Below are 13,977 nucleotides of genomic sequence, written 5' to 3'. Positions count from 1 at the left end.
TTTAAAATATCAAGTGAAACTTAAATCATAAGATTCAAAGACTACAATAGTGAACAGTGTAATAAACCCAAGTGTTATTTGTTATTGAATAAATATTGTTAAATTAAACAATTGTGTCCTAATCGTGTTTGATTGGTCAGCTACGCGCAGTAGTCGATTGGAAAGAACCTACCTAAAGGAATAGTTTCCCTCAACACCTGGAGTTATCGACCAGAAGGGTTAAATCTATTCTTCTAAATCCAGATCAATTCTTAACTCAGTGAAAATAAAAGAGTAATCCATTTGGGACGTAACATGAAAAAAAAATTGAAATCGGTGTAGTCGTTTTTGAGATACTGAGAAAAAGCGAAATTTGAACAAGTTGTATATATCAGGAACTACTGGACCGATCGGTCTGAAACAGCGCCCCAAAGTTGAGCTCAATAATAGCTACAATGAGCCAATATTTCAGACTTTTATCTACAAAAATTTTTACCGTATTTATGTTGAATTTTTTAAAAATTGATCAGTAGTAATACCACGAGACCTCCAAAATGATCGGGTATTTCCCGATAACTTCGTTGCAAACAAACGATCGTGTCAAGTTTTGTAGGAAAATCCCTCGCGCTTCGCGCTCGGGATTTTTAAACCTACAAAACTTGACACGATCGTTTGTTTGCAGGGAAAGTTGAGGGAAATACCCGATGCATTTTGAAGCTTGAGGGGTATTTGGAGGAGTATTTCCTCCATCGGAATTTCGGTCACTGGAGGGCAGCATTTGATGTCAATGTGGTACAACCTACACTTTCGCATTTCAATTATTTTGTTTATTCTCCCTTAGCAACGTGCCGTGGTTTTACCAAATTTTACCGATATAAAACCGTGTAGGTTGTACCATGTGACATCAAATGCGGCCCTCCTATTGGCCAAGATCCCGATGAGGGAAATACTTAGATAAAAAAAAAGAACTACTGCGAAATATTCAAAAGCTAGGAGGAAATATCCGAAATAAAACTGCCGGGTAGCCCCAAAGACTGCGCTCTGATTGGTCGAAATCGGATTGGAAAAAATAATCACCAAAAACCCATGTTGTCACACACATACACACATGACCCTAAAAACATAATTTCTTCACGTTTCATAACATTCTGAACCATTGCCAATCAAAATTTAAAAAATTAAAAATCGGTCAAAAACAAAGCTTTCATTCGAAAGCAAAAAATCAATAGATTTTTATATTTCTATATAATTAACTTGTTATTTTGAGATTATTTATATGAAAATTCATTAGGTGAAGGTTGTCTTTCTCAGTTTTCTTCCATCAATTTTTCAACGAGTGGAGAAGTCAATGGCAATGTTTGAATTCAGTGACAAAAAATTGGGAAAATTTTTGCCGAAGAATTGAGATTTCAGTAGAATAAATTGTACATACAAAATTATTAATTTTCTATTCAATATTCTTTTAAAGAAATGTGCGGATAAACTGTGAAATTTTTCAACAAAATCGGTAACAAATGTTTGGAATTCTCATTAGAAATGTAATGGAAACTCCTCGAGAATGCCCTAGATTTTTTGGAGGAAGTAGAATTAAGTCTGAGATGAATCTCAGACAAATAGAATTAAGTCTGAGATGAATCTCGCGATCGCTCGAAGACTAGATGATTTATCATGAGCGATACGAGGGACCAGAGTTCATACTTCAGGAAGGTCACTCTTAATCGGATGTAGGGTATCAACAAATTTGACATCAGAACAACATGATCGCACAGTTTCGGCAACATTCAATGGGATACATTCGTCACTTTCATTCAATAGTAAAATTGAGTGAAGTCAATTTGTCACATCTCATCCAATATCGACACATGAAATTATCTCGACACATATGAAAAACTTTAATAGAAAAAACTAGAGCTTTCCCTAGGAACTTTTATCGAATTCTATAAGAGCTCTGTAAGAAATCTAATGGAGTTCTATTACAATTCTATTTGTCTTTTACTCAAATTCTGTAAAAAATTATGCAACTTTCCCATGCGTTTTTTCATAGATATTTGTTTATAGAAAAATGTCCAATATTTTTCCTATAAAACTCAATCAATATTCTGTTGAGATTTTTTCTATAAGAATTTTTGGACATGAATTGTCCAAGTTTTTTTTCTTGAATTTTATTATAAAAACGAATGAAAAGATAGCGGAAAAACTTTAAAAATTTGCAGCCAGGAATTTTGATAGAAAAATTAGAATCTATACTTTTTTTAAATGACATATCTCTTAACAAAATTACACGGTAACGTGGCATAATCTTCTATAAAAATTACGCAAAAAACAAATAGAATTTCTAGAGAATTCTTATAGAGTTTCAATAGAATTTCATAGAGAAGATATTCAGTTTTTTATTACATTTTTTTGTGTGTGAATAATTAAAACGCGCCAAAAAAATCTAATAAAAAACCTAGAAAACCCGCTAGATAGTTTTCGCCGATTGTGACGAAAAGTTCCGTTGCTTTTCTGCGCGTTTTTTTCAATAGAAAATATTCAACAGAAACAATTTTATAGAAAAAGTCAATAGAATTTGATCTTTGTTTACAACTCATCCCGTTGAGATATTTTCTACAGAAATGCCTCGACATAAATTTTCTAAGATTTATCCACTCCATTGTATTCTCCTCTCATTTAAAAAATCGATCAAGAAAACTTGGAAAATTTGCGCAGAGGAGTTTCTATGGAAATTATCTCAATAAAGTATGTTGTACAAAAAAAATCAAGTTCTATGGATTTCTTCTGTAAAATATTTTCTATTGGGCATTTCTATTGAACACACGCATAGAAAAGCTGCGGAATTTTTCAATAGCAGCAGTGTGAAATTAACAGAATTTTCAATAATTCAATTAGAATTAATCAACCATTATTAACACATTCCTCGATTTGCGGAAACGAGAGGACGAATGACTAAAATACGCAGCCAAATTTCATCCTTACTCCTTGTGAAGAATGTCACTTCTGCAGAGTGTAATTCAATTCTTTTTCAAAATTGAAAATACGGATGTGAAATGAAAAAAATTGAAGTCCTCGGGATTTGACTCGGGTGGGTATCGAGGATCTTTCTTTATCTGGGCGAGTTTTTTATTCTTTTTCAATCTTGAAAAACAATACAAAATCAATAGAAGCTTCTTTTTCTATGGAATTTTTTCGTAAATTTGGGAAAAAATGTCTCCTGAAACTTATTGTCAATTTTGTTATCGAGGTGAATAATGATTACCAAAGAAGTACACGGATGAAAAAAATTAATAGAAAAACCTAGCGAATTCACTAGACAATTCTACTGGATTTTTGTTGAAATTTCTATTAGTTGTTGGCCGATTCTAGTGAAATGTTGAATAGAAAATATTCTATAGAAAGTCAAAAAAATTCGATTTTTCTATACACCTTATGCTATTGAGATATTTTTAATACAATTTCCTCCGCTCAAATTTTCTAAGTTTTTTCGTTTGATGTTCTTGATAAGACAAAAAGAAGAATAGAATGAAAAAAAATTGAAAAATTTGAACCAAAGAAATTCTGTAGAAAATATTTGAAGAGAATAAGTTATATAGAAAAATAAAATTCTATTAACTTTTTCTATTGAACATTTCAATAGAATCGGCCAAAAGCTAATAGAGAGTTCAATAGAAATCCAATAGAATTTTCCAGCAAAATCGCCGTTTTTTTATTAAATTTTTTAGTGCGTGTATATATATACTCATTGCAGTTCACCACTTTGCTACTGTTTGTATTCCCATCCCATTCATCAACCGCAGAATAAAATACCAGTATGAATGATCGCTTGCATGATGCTTAAGCATCTATCTGCCATCCTTGAAGTGATACCTGGAAACGCAAAATGAAAGTGAATCTAAGGCAAATCAACTGAACACGGATGTGTTCATGTGACATCACATCATTCCAAATATGGATTCTCCGTGTAATTGTCGTTTGATCGTCGTTATAAATATCTCTGGATGTTGGCCTTTTTTATAATTGTTAACGACTTCTCAAAAATGATCCTTCAATCATGCAAACGAGATGAGTTCATTTTCTTATTTAACTGCAAACACTAATGCTTGTCTTTGCTAATATGCAACAAGCAAATAAGTAGCAAAATGAGTCAATTTTCTCTCGACATCAGCTATGCAAATTAACTTAAAATCTTAGTATTGGGGAATAGCGAAATTTTCGAGATGATTTAAACATTTTCTGAATATTCTGTTTCTCCATCCAAAATTAATCCTGGGGCTACGTTGACTTCACATATAAAAAAACACGTGAGGAAAAAATAATAAAATTCTGTTGAACTTCTATTGGATTCTTTATTGAAAATGCTATTAGTTATTCATCTATTTTATTGAAAAACTCCGATGTCTCTGCACGTTTGTCAAGCAAAAATGTTCAATTCAAAATATTCTATACGAAAAGTTGATAGATTTTCATCTTTTTGTACGACTTTTTTGTACGACTTATGTTGAGATTATTTCTACAGAAATTTCTTGGTTTCAATTTTCTGAGTTTTTTACTTGCATTTTTAATGGGAATATAAAAAAATACAGTGAATAAAAAACATAAAATCCATACTGAAAAAGTTCCGTAAAAAATATTTGAATAGAATAAGTTGTATAGAAAGATCGAAATTCAATGATTTTTTCTACGAAATAAGTCCTATTGAACATTTCTATTAGAAAAATGCTCGCAGAAGCTGCGAAATTTTCCAATAGAAGAGGCAAAAAACCAATAGAATTTCCAGTAAAAGTTCAATGGAAATAAAATAGAATTGTCTACGTATTGCACTAGGTTTTTCTAGTTAGTTTTCTGGTTAAATTTTTTCGCACGTAAATTCAAGAGAAAAACCTTGCGCATTTGCTTCTATTATGAATCAATTGAAAATTTCAGTTTTTCCGCAGATTTTTGTTGTTATCAAAACGATTGAAGTAATACTACTTGACAGAAAAAACTCAGCGGATTCGGAAATTTCTATTCAGCTCATTTTATTGAGATTTTCCAATCAAAGAATTTCCAAGTTTCTTTTTCTTCATTTTCCAATGTAAAACAGAAGATAAAACCTGAAAAATTCCATTAAAACCCAGAAAATAAGAGTAAGTTATGTAGACAACTTTAAATCTATTGTTTTTTATCAGACATGAAACAACGCGCGGAAAATTTGAGGAATTTTTGATGGGATTCGATGGAAATCGCCAGAAACAAATAGAATTTCCCGGCGAATGGACTACCGTCGTTTTTCGAATTTTCTCATACGTGTTATCTCGTATCACTACTCCACAACGTGAATATTGCAAAATAGCAGCAACAAGTAACCAATTACTAAATTTTCCAACAACAAATTCCAACATCTCCCAACATCACAATTGTGTCACGAATAAACAAATTTAATAGAAAAATTTAGGAATTGGCTAGACAATTCTATTGGATTTCTATTGAACTTTCTATTAGCCATTGACCGATTTTATTAAACATTCTACTAGTTTTTGACCGATTCTATTGAAATATTCAATAGATTATTCTACAGAAACAGCCAATATAAGTAGATTTTTCCATGCAACTTATTCTATAGAGATACTTTCTATAGAATCGCCTCGGCTCAAATTTACTAAATTTTTTCATTCTATGTTTTTCTATTCTATTCTTTCTATTTCTTTTTTTTTCATAAAAAAATCAAACAAAAAAACCTGGAAAATTTGGAAAATATCTCAATAGAATAACTTGTATAGACAAATCTAATTTTGTTGACTTCTTCTATGGCATATTTTCTATTCAACATTTCAGAATCGGATATTTTCTAGTGAAACAGAATCCGCCAGAAACTAATAGAAAGGTCAATAGGAATCCAATCGAATTTTCTAACGAATTCGATAGGTTTTTCTATAAATTGTTTTCGTGCGTGGGGTTTTCACGGGACATTATGGTCTCAAGAAGTTCATCTCCGATAGACTCCCGCGCATTAATCACCCGCGCGATTAAACATTGTAGTAGTGAGCGTATTTGAGAATACCCAATACGTAGCAGAACGTGCCCTCAGAGTCATCACTGTCGCTGGAGAAGGGGTGCCTATACATAAATCCAATCGCGGATCCTCGGAACAGTTACAAGTGCACTTGATTTTTACCCGTGAACATCGAAACAGTCTCATAGTGCTAAGTGGTCTACACCTTTAAGGTAAGACCCCAATTTGTGTACAAATTATCATAAAGTGAGGAAAACCGGAGAAAAATTTTCATTTTCCTAGATCACGTGAGAAAATGGCCTTCAAATTGGCGATAATTTTTTGTGCCATTGCGGCACAAACTTTTGGCGCACCAAAGCCTTGCTACACCAATTGCGCTACATCAGGATCTACCTTCAGCCATGAATCCATGACTGGTATAAGCACCCACGGGAACTTCATGGCTCAGCAAAATGCTGCCTTCCAGCAGCTTCACCAGAGCCTCATGAATCAACTGCAAGAGGCGCATCATTTGGATTACAGTCAGCCAGGGACATGGCAGAAAAACGCGGCTTACAAAACCGACGATGGTGCACAAGTTTACCAAGAGCACGGTAAAGTTGAAACTGATAACGCCCAGATGCGCTACTTCAAGAAGAATTACACAAAATCATGGGGATCTGGAGGTGGTGGACTGAGCAACGATCTTTTGAGCACCCAAGGACGCTTGACTGGCGGTGGATACTCAGGTGGTTCAAGTCACCACGAGTCGCACCATCAGAACTGGGAGATCAATTCCAACGGTCAACACTCACAGAACATCGAAGATCTTGGTGTCCAGCAGATACCAACAACCCAAGTATCCAATAATGTTATCCGTAATTTCGAGGAAATGGCAAGAAACCTTGAGTCTTACATCAGCCAGTGCACAGAACGCGTGCAAATGGGTCAGCTGAGTAATTATCAATCATACACTGATGTCGTTCAACAGCACTTGGACCAGATGAAACAAACAATCCGCGATAATGGATTGTGGAATAGATTAATTGGGCAGATTAATTCCCTTGAGACTAAGCTGAATGAATTGAAAGTGCAGGCTCAGCATTCCGCCAATCTCATTCATACTGGATCAACATCGAGTCATGGTTCTAACACGGTAGTGGCATCAGGTGTTCATCAACCTGTTATCACACAGGTTCCAGTTGGAGAATCGATTCGTCAGGATGAGGAGTACAAGGGGCGCGTTAGCATGACGAGCAGTTATCCCGCACCAATTCAGAGCGTTCCTAGTCAGAGCCAGCAGTACGCTTCGGGTGCGTCAGGCGGATATCAACAGTCGTATCAATACGGGTATGTTGTAATGCTCCCGAGATTTGAGAGGGGATTACTGATAATATTTGTTTCAGGTCACATGGTCAGAGTGGTTACGTAAGTAGCAGTCAAGATTTGTCGAGCGGTGCTAATCAACATGGTGATTACACCCAGCATGCTGGTTACGGCCAGCAGGCAGGTGGTCAGTCATACGCTCAAGGTCATACTGGATATGGTCAGAGTACTGCTGATTATACCCAGGGTACTGTCGGATACAATCAACATAATGCTGGATACAGTCAGCACAATGCTGGATACAATCAGCATAATACTGCATACAATCCACATAATGCTGGGTACAATCGGCATAATGCAGAATATAATCAGCATAATGCGGGATACAATCAGCACACCGAACAAGTTTATCCAGTCCACACATCTCCGGCTAAGACAGTCGAAGAGAGCTGGAATGCATCAGGCAGTCGTAAAGAAACTACTTATGGTGCTTCACATGTTTTAGAACCCATTCGCAGTGCAGGTAGCCGTTGCAGAGGGGCTGACGGCCAGTACAACAGCTGGTGTACCTCGAACAGCGGTCAAACCGAGAGCATCAATTATGGAGGGCAAGGATCTGGGTGTCAAGGTGCTGCATACGGAACGCTGTGTAAAAGGTATAAGAGAGAGAATAAAGACGACTTTTCCCAACAGACTGAAGATTTGACCCAACAGACTGAGGATTTGACACAACAGACTGAGGATTTGACTCAACAAACTGAGGATTTGACGCAACAGACTGAGGATCTCAGTCAGCATGTTGGTAGTTTGCAAGTGGGTAGTCAGCGTGGGGATCAGGGGGGGAATAAGCAAAATGTTCAGGGAGGTACTGATTTCAACGACCAATCGGGGAGTATTGAATTTGGAAATCAGTACGGGCAGCGTCGGGATAGAAATGGACATCGTGGACAGGGAGTTCATGGGCATGAGCAGCATGGACACGATGATGGAGATCAGGATTATACTCAACAGACTCAAGATTCTGATAACTTCTCTCATCAACATCAGCACCATGGACGTGGACATGGTGTTCATGGACATGAGCAGCATGGACATAATGATGGAGATCAGAATTATACTCAACAGACTCAAGGTTCTGATAACTTTTCTCATCAGCATCAACACCATGATTATACTCAACAGACTCAAGATTCTGGGTACTCTTCCCATCAACACCAGCACCATGGGCATGGACATCGTGGACATGGAGTTCATGGTCATGAGCAACATGGACATAATGATGGAGATCAAGATTTTACTCAACAGACACAGGGTTTTGAAGACTTTTCTCAGCAGCAGACTGGAAACTTCGGTTTTGAAAGTCATCATCAACACGGACATCATGGCCATGGTGTTCATGGTCACGAACAACATGGACACAATGATGGAGATTATAGATATAATCAGCAAGGAGGTCGATTTGATTACTCTCAACAGCAATCAGGGAATTCGCAATTGGGACAACAGCAGATCCAACAATCTGGTGGTACTGGATTTGATCAGCAAAACCATCGTAATCAAGGACGAGGATCTTACGGGGGTTACAGTCAGCAGACTGAGGATTTGACTCAACAGACTCAAGGTTTCGAGGATTTGACTCAACAACAGACGACAGACGGTTTCGGATTTGGTCAACAGAATCAACAACCTGATCACTCTGGTCGATATGGAGGATATTCTCAGCAAACACAAGATTTCAATCAACAACAGACAACTGGAAATCATCAATTTGGACAACAACAGACAGGAAATCAACGTGGAAGTTCTGGTCATTATGGAGGCTACAGTCAGCAGACCGAAGACTTAAGTCAACAAACTCAATCCTTTGGGGACTTAACTCAACAAACAGGAAACTACGGTCAGCAAACCGAAAACTTGAACCAACAGACTCAATCCTTCGACGATTTGACACAACAAACGACTGGAAATGTTGGCTTTGGGCAGCAGCAAACAGGAAACCTTCAGTCTGGAAATCAACGAAGAAATCCTGGTCGTTACGGAGGTTACGGTCAGCAAACTGGAGACTTGAATCAACAAACCCAATCCTTCGACGATTTGACTCAACAAACAACTGGAGATCTCGGTATCGGACAAAAACCGTCAGGGAACCTTCAGTCTGGAAATCAACGAAGAAATCCTGGTCGTTACGGAGGTTACGGTCAGCAAACTGAAGACTTGAGTCAACAAACTCAATCCTTTGGAGATTTGATGCAGCAAACAACTGGAAACCTTGGCTTTGAACAACAACAGACAGGAAACCTCGAATTTGGGAATCAGCAACGGGACTTGAGTCAACAGACACAATCCTTCGACCATTTGATTCAACAAACAACTGAGAATCTTGGCTTTGGAAACCAACTTGAAAATTCTGGTCATTACCGAGGCGATGGTCAACAAACCGAAGACTTGAGTCAACAAACTCAATCCTTCGGTGATTTGACTCAACAAACAACAGGAAATTTTGGCTTCGAACAACAGCACACAGGTAGGCTCGAATTCGGGGATGAGCAGCGTGATTTGAATCAACAAATTCAATCCTTCCCTGGTTCGACCCAGCAATCAGATCCCCTCGCGGTCGGCAACGAGCGTCCAGCTCCAAAGCCCCCAGTAAGGGGTCAAGTCAGAAACGGAGGGCGTGCTGATTCCACCGCAGCCCAAGACACCCCCCTGACCCCAGTTAAAGGCGGCAGAAGACGCCCAGCCCCACAGAACACCTACCCCCAACCATCCCAAAACTCTGACGCCCTCGGGGTAATATCAATCGAAGACCAACTCCAACAGACCACTGGCACCCAGTGGCATAACTCTCATCAACCCAGTGACTTAACAAATGAAAATTACCAACAGGGAACCCTCGATGGCTCTCAAAATCCTCAAATCTCACACAATGAACAACAAAACGCGACAGACACTGAAATACTATTTCAGCCTCGTATTCTCGAGGCTTATGGCGGCAAAGGCCCCTACGACGTCAACCACAATGACAATATATTCTCGGGGGTTAAACCCAATCCAACAGCAACATTATCACCAATGTCCGACTCTTGGGATATTCGAGAAAAACCCAATGATATAGCTCACAGAAATAATAATTATCCAACATTTGCAGGAGCACCCGATCGAGCACCAAGGTATGATTGGGAAGAAACGACAACAACAACGACTCCTGCACCTGGATTCTGGAAACGAGTTGGAAATAAAATCGCCACGACGTACGAGAGAACTAAGGAAAAAATCACCTCTTCGTTAGGATAGTTTATCTTTCGATTTTGGGGCAAAATGGACATGTGATTTTTTCAAATGTGAATGACGCGTTGAATTGTTTATGAAAGGGAAAATTTTTTTCCGTGGAAATTATAACTCTTCTCCTTTGCAAATGACCCTAGGCTGAGATTAATTGATAAATCTACTTCTGAGTTATGAACATTGAACAAAGACAATTGTGCCCATTAAGGGCACTTCGGTTTTCGAATTCGATTTTTCTATCCAACTTACTCTATTGAGATATTTTTTTACAGAAATTTCTCAATACAAATTTGTCATTTTGTTGTTTGATTTTCTTGATGAAAATCAAAGAAAAATAGCAGGAAAAAAACTTAACAAATGTGAGCCAAGAAAATTCTATAGAAAATATCTAAATAGAATAAATTGTATAGAAAAAATTGAATCTTATTTACTTTTTCTATAGAATATTTTCTATTGAACATTTCAATAGAATCGGCCAAACACTAATAGAAAGTTCAATACAATCTTAACAATCCAATAGAATTGTCTAGCACATTCGCTAGTTTTTTTTCTATTAAATTTTTTCATGCATGTTTTTTCAGGTTTCAAAATAAGACCTGATTCGCTCCAATTCCATAACTTAAGCGATATTGATGAATATAAGGAGATGCTATTTACCTTACAGTCTCTTGATAATTCAGCGAATTTTCGATAAATTATTTTTTCTTTAAAAATAATAGTTTTTTCCGTTTATAATGCGTCGAGACTGACCTCCACTCATGAATTTATTCCTGAGTTATGAGTATTTCTAAAAAAAATCAAGTGTCCATTTTGTCCGGAATTTTGTATTTTTGTCTCTGGTGTATCTCGATACAACAGATGTACAATTAATTTTTTTCATAATAGAGCATCGAATCCATTGCAATAATCTCATCACTTTGATACAGCGTAATATAAGTATTATTATAAAATATATTTAAATCACAAGACAGCGAATAGAACCCGTGAAAAAATCGTGTATACGGTCCTTTTGTGTCAAATAAAAATCATTTGTCATCAAACGAGGTAACTTAATGTGTCGATTATTTATTACTGTTATGCCATTGTTGATATTGATGCACGTATGATAAAATTTCATAGAAAAACCCAGTGAATTCGCTAGAGAATTCTATTGGATTTCTATTGAACTTTTCATTCGTTTTTGGCCGATTCTATTGAAATGTCCAATAGAAAATATTCTCTAGAAAACGTCACTAGAATTCGATTTTTCAATACACCTTATTCTATTGAGATATTTTTATAGATATTTTTATAAAATTTTTTTTATAGATTTTTTATAAATATTTTTTTTTATTTTCTTGAAGAAAAGAAAAAAGGAATTCTATTGACATGTTCCATAAAATATTTACTATTGAATATTTCAATTGCAGTTCAATAAGATTTATTACCAACATCCCGCTCGCCGGAGCCTTACGTTAAAATATTCGGTTCCAATGGGAATCGAACTGACAACCTTTCGCACACTAGACTTGCGTCTAGCCCACTCGGCCACCGACGTCGGTTCAATAGAATCTAAGACAATCCAATTGAATTGTTTAGTGAATTCGCTAGGTTTTTCTATGAAAATTTTTCATGTGTGTTTTTTCCGGCTTCCAAATGAATCCTGATTCATTCCAATTACAGAGCTTGGGTGATATTGATGAATATAAGGAGCCCCAATTTACGTTACAGTCGCATGATAACTCACTGAATTTTCGATAAAATATTTTTTCTTTGAAAATGATGGTTTTTTCCTTTTCTACCGCGTCGATACTGAGCTCCACTCATGAATTTAATCCTGAGTAATGAATATTTCTAAAAAAAACGTCAAGTGTCCATTTCGTCCTGAAGTTTGTTTTTTTATCTCTGACGTATCTCGATACAACAAATGTACAATGAACTTTTTTCTACAATTGAGCATCGAATCCATTTCAATAATCTCATTACTTTGATACAGCATGTTATAAGTATCGTAAAATATATTTTGATCACAAAGTAAATAGAGTAAATAGAACCCGTGAAAAAATCGTGTGTACGGTTCTTTTGTGTCAAATAAAAATCATTTGTCATCAAACGAATACCTTAAGGTGACAATTATTTATTGTTATGTCATTGTTGATATTCTTAATGAAGGGAATATTTGAGGACTTACCGCAGGGAGAGCCTTGAATATTCGCATGAAGATCTGCTGGGCCTGGGCATCTAAACAAAGGGAGATAACCTGCCGTTTAGTCGTTGGTCTTTCGTCCTATTTACATCAGTTTATTTGTACAAACCCATGCCGAACTTTGTTCCCTTCGGTTCAGTGACCTCCGTCATCTTTTAGAATTTAATCAAGAACAAAACCACAAAATAACAAATGAAATTAATGAATTTACAAGAATTTTTTTAAGGAGCTCGAAACGTTGATCAACGCAAATCACCGCACGCTAAGGAACAAACCGGCTGTGGACCACTATGGACGACTGAAATACGCGGGTTTTTGTTGTGCATTTCAAGATGGATGTCTAGGGACACTAGAAAGATATTGCTTTCTGTCAAAAATCCCGGGTTGGGTAGGGTCATCCCAAAGTAAAATTTCAGGTTATTATGACGGCTAAGACACTCAAAATTCCCTACGGCCCAATAGACGGATATGCCACAAGCGGGTATAACATCAGTTCCGGAAGTTCGAATGTAATAATCAAGCCAGTCGCTGGTTGATAATTCAACGGGATGTAACAATAATATATATTATTGATTGGTAATGGAATGAAAGATCATGAAGACTACTTTTCAATAAACTGATTCTGAATGATGACTACGATTCCTGACTGTCCAAAATCATATAGAATTTTTTGATGGATAATGAGAGAACTACAGCTTAATCATGCAGATTAATCGATTAATATGGGCTATGATAAAAAAACTGTATAAAAAATTTTTGAAATGAAAGTGAAGAGAATAAAAATTCTATTTAATAGCTTAGTCATATCCAGATACAGCGGGAATATGGAAATGAAGAACAATTAGGTATCATGATGTGATTATCATGTGTTGTGAGTAAATATCCATATGTTTATTATCGAGAGAAATGAATTTCTATATGTTCTATTAATATAATGATAAGGAGCAAGATATTCTATGATCAGGACTCTCTGAAATACTAGAATGGTTGGTGGTAAGAAGGTCCATTGACCAGAAATGACAAACCCCAAAAACGCTAAAATCCAAATGTGTAGTTGATAATAGCAGTTTTCTATAAGGGGATCTGACTTAACGACGACGGTGTCTACTTTACCAATGGCCAAACTTGTCTCTTTAACCAAGGAGCCTTTATTATCGACATTTGTTTTTCCCAAGCCCGTGAGATGGCGGTGAGATGAAAATATTTACGGGGTGAGAAGAAAATTCGAAATAAT

At 36.5% G+C, this 13,977-nt stretch overlaps 2 protein-coding genes across 2 annotated transcripts in view; one reads left to right on the top strand and one right to left on the bottom strand.

Moving 5' to 3' along the window:
* LOC107048354 (DNA mismatch repair protein Msh2) overlaps nucleotides 1-13,038 on the bottom strand; it is a 30,190-nt gene extending 17,152 nt beyond the window's left edge. Inside the window, exons 1-2 of the mRNA XM_015271496.2 lie at nucleotides 12,853-13,038; nucleotides 12,729-12,778 (exon numbers count right to left, since the gene is read on the bottom strand). Of these exons, the coding sequence (XP_015126982.1) occupies nucleotides 12,729-12,778; nucleotides 12,853-12,895 (93 nt within the window). The 5' untranslated portion in view covers nucleotides 12,896-13,038. The remainder of the gene's footprint in view (nucleotides 1-12,728; nucleotides 12,779-12,852) is intronic.
* On the top strand, nucleotides 6,119-10,998 carry LOC107048355 (filaggrin-2). The gene is made up of 4 exons (XM_015271498.1): nucleotides 6,119-6,180; nucleotides 6,251-7,297; nucleotides 7,354-8,341; nucleotides 8,492-10,998. Exons 2-4 carry the CDS (start codon nucleotides 6,264-6,266, stop codon nucleotides 10,565-10,567), a joined length of 4,098 nt encoding a protein of 1,365 aa, XP_015126984.1. The 5' UTR covers nucleotides 6,119-6,180; nucleotides 6,251-6,263; the 3' UTR covers nucleotides 10,568-10,998.
* Nucleotides 13,039-13,977: the final 939 nt, after the last annotated feature.

The sequence above is a fragment of the Diachasma alloeum genome, unplaced genomic scaffold, assembly GCF_001412515.2.
Source record: "Diachasma alloeum isolate Michigan unplaced genomic scaffold, Dall2.0 Dall_scaffold_00187, whole genome shotgun sequence".
NCBI lineage: Eukaryota > Metazoa > Arthropoda > Insecta > Hymenoptera > Braconidae > Diachasma > Diachasma alloeum.
This window is presented reverse-complemented; position numbering and strand designations above follow the sequence as displayed.

Excerpts from the sequence above, each read along its gene's own strand:
- LOC107048355 (XM_015271498.1), top strand. The coding sequence starts at position 6,264 with ATGGCCTTCAAATTGGCGATAATTTTTTGTGCCATTGCGGCACAAACT. Across the intron at positions 7,298-7,353 it reads CAACAGTCGTATCAATACGG|GTCACATGGTCAGAGTGGTT; the intron begins GTATGTTGTAAT and ends TATTTGTTTCAG. Across the intron at positions 8,342-8,491 it reads ACCATGGACGTGGACATGGT|CACCATGGGCATGGACATCG; the intron begins GTTCATGGACAT and ends CATCAACACCAG.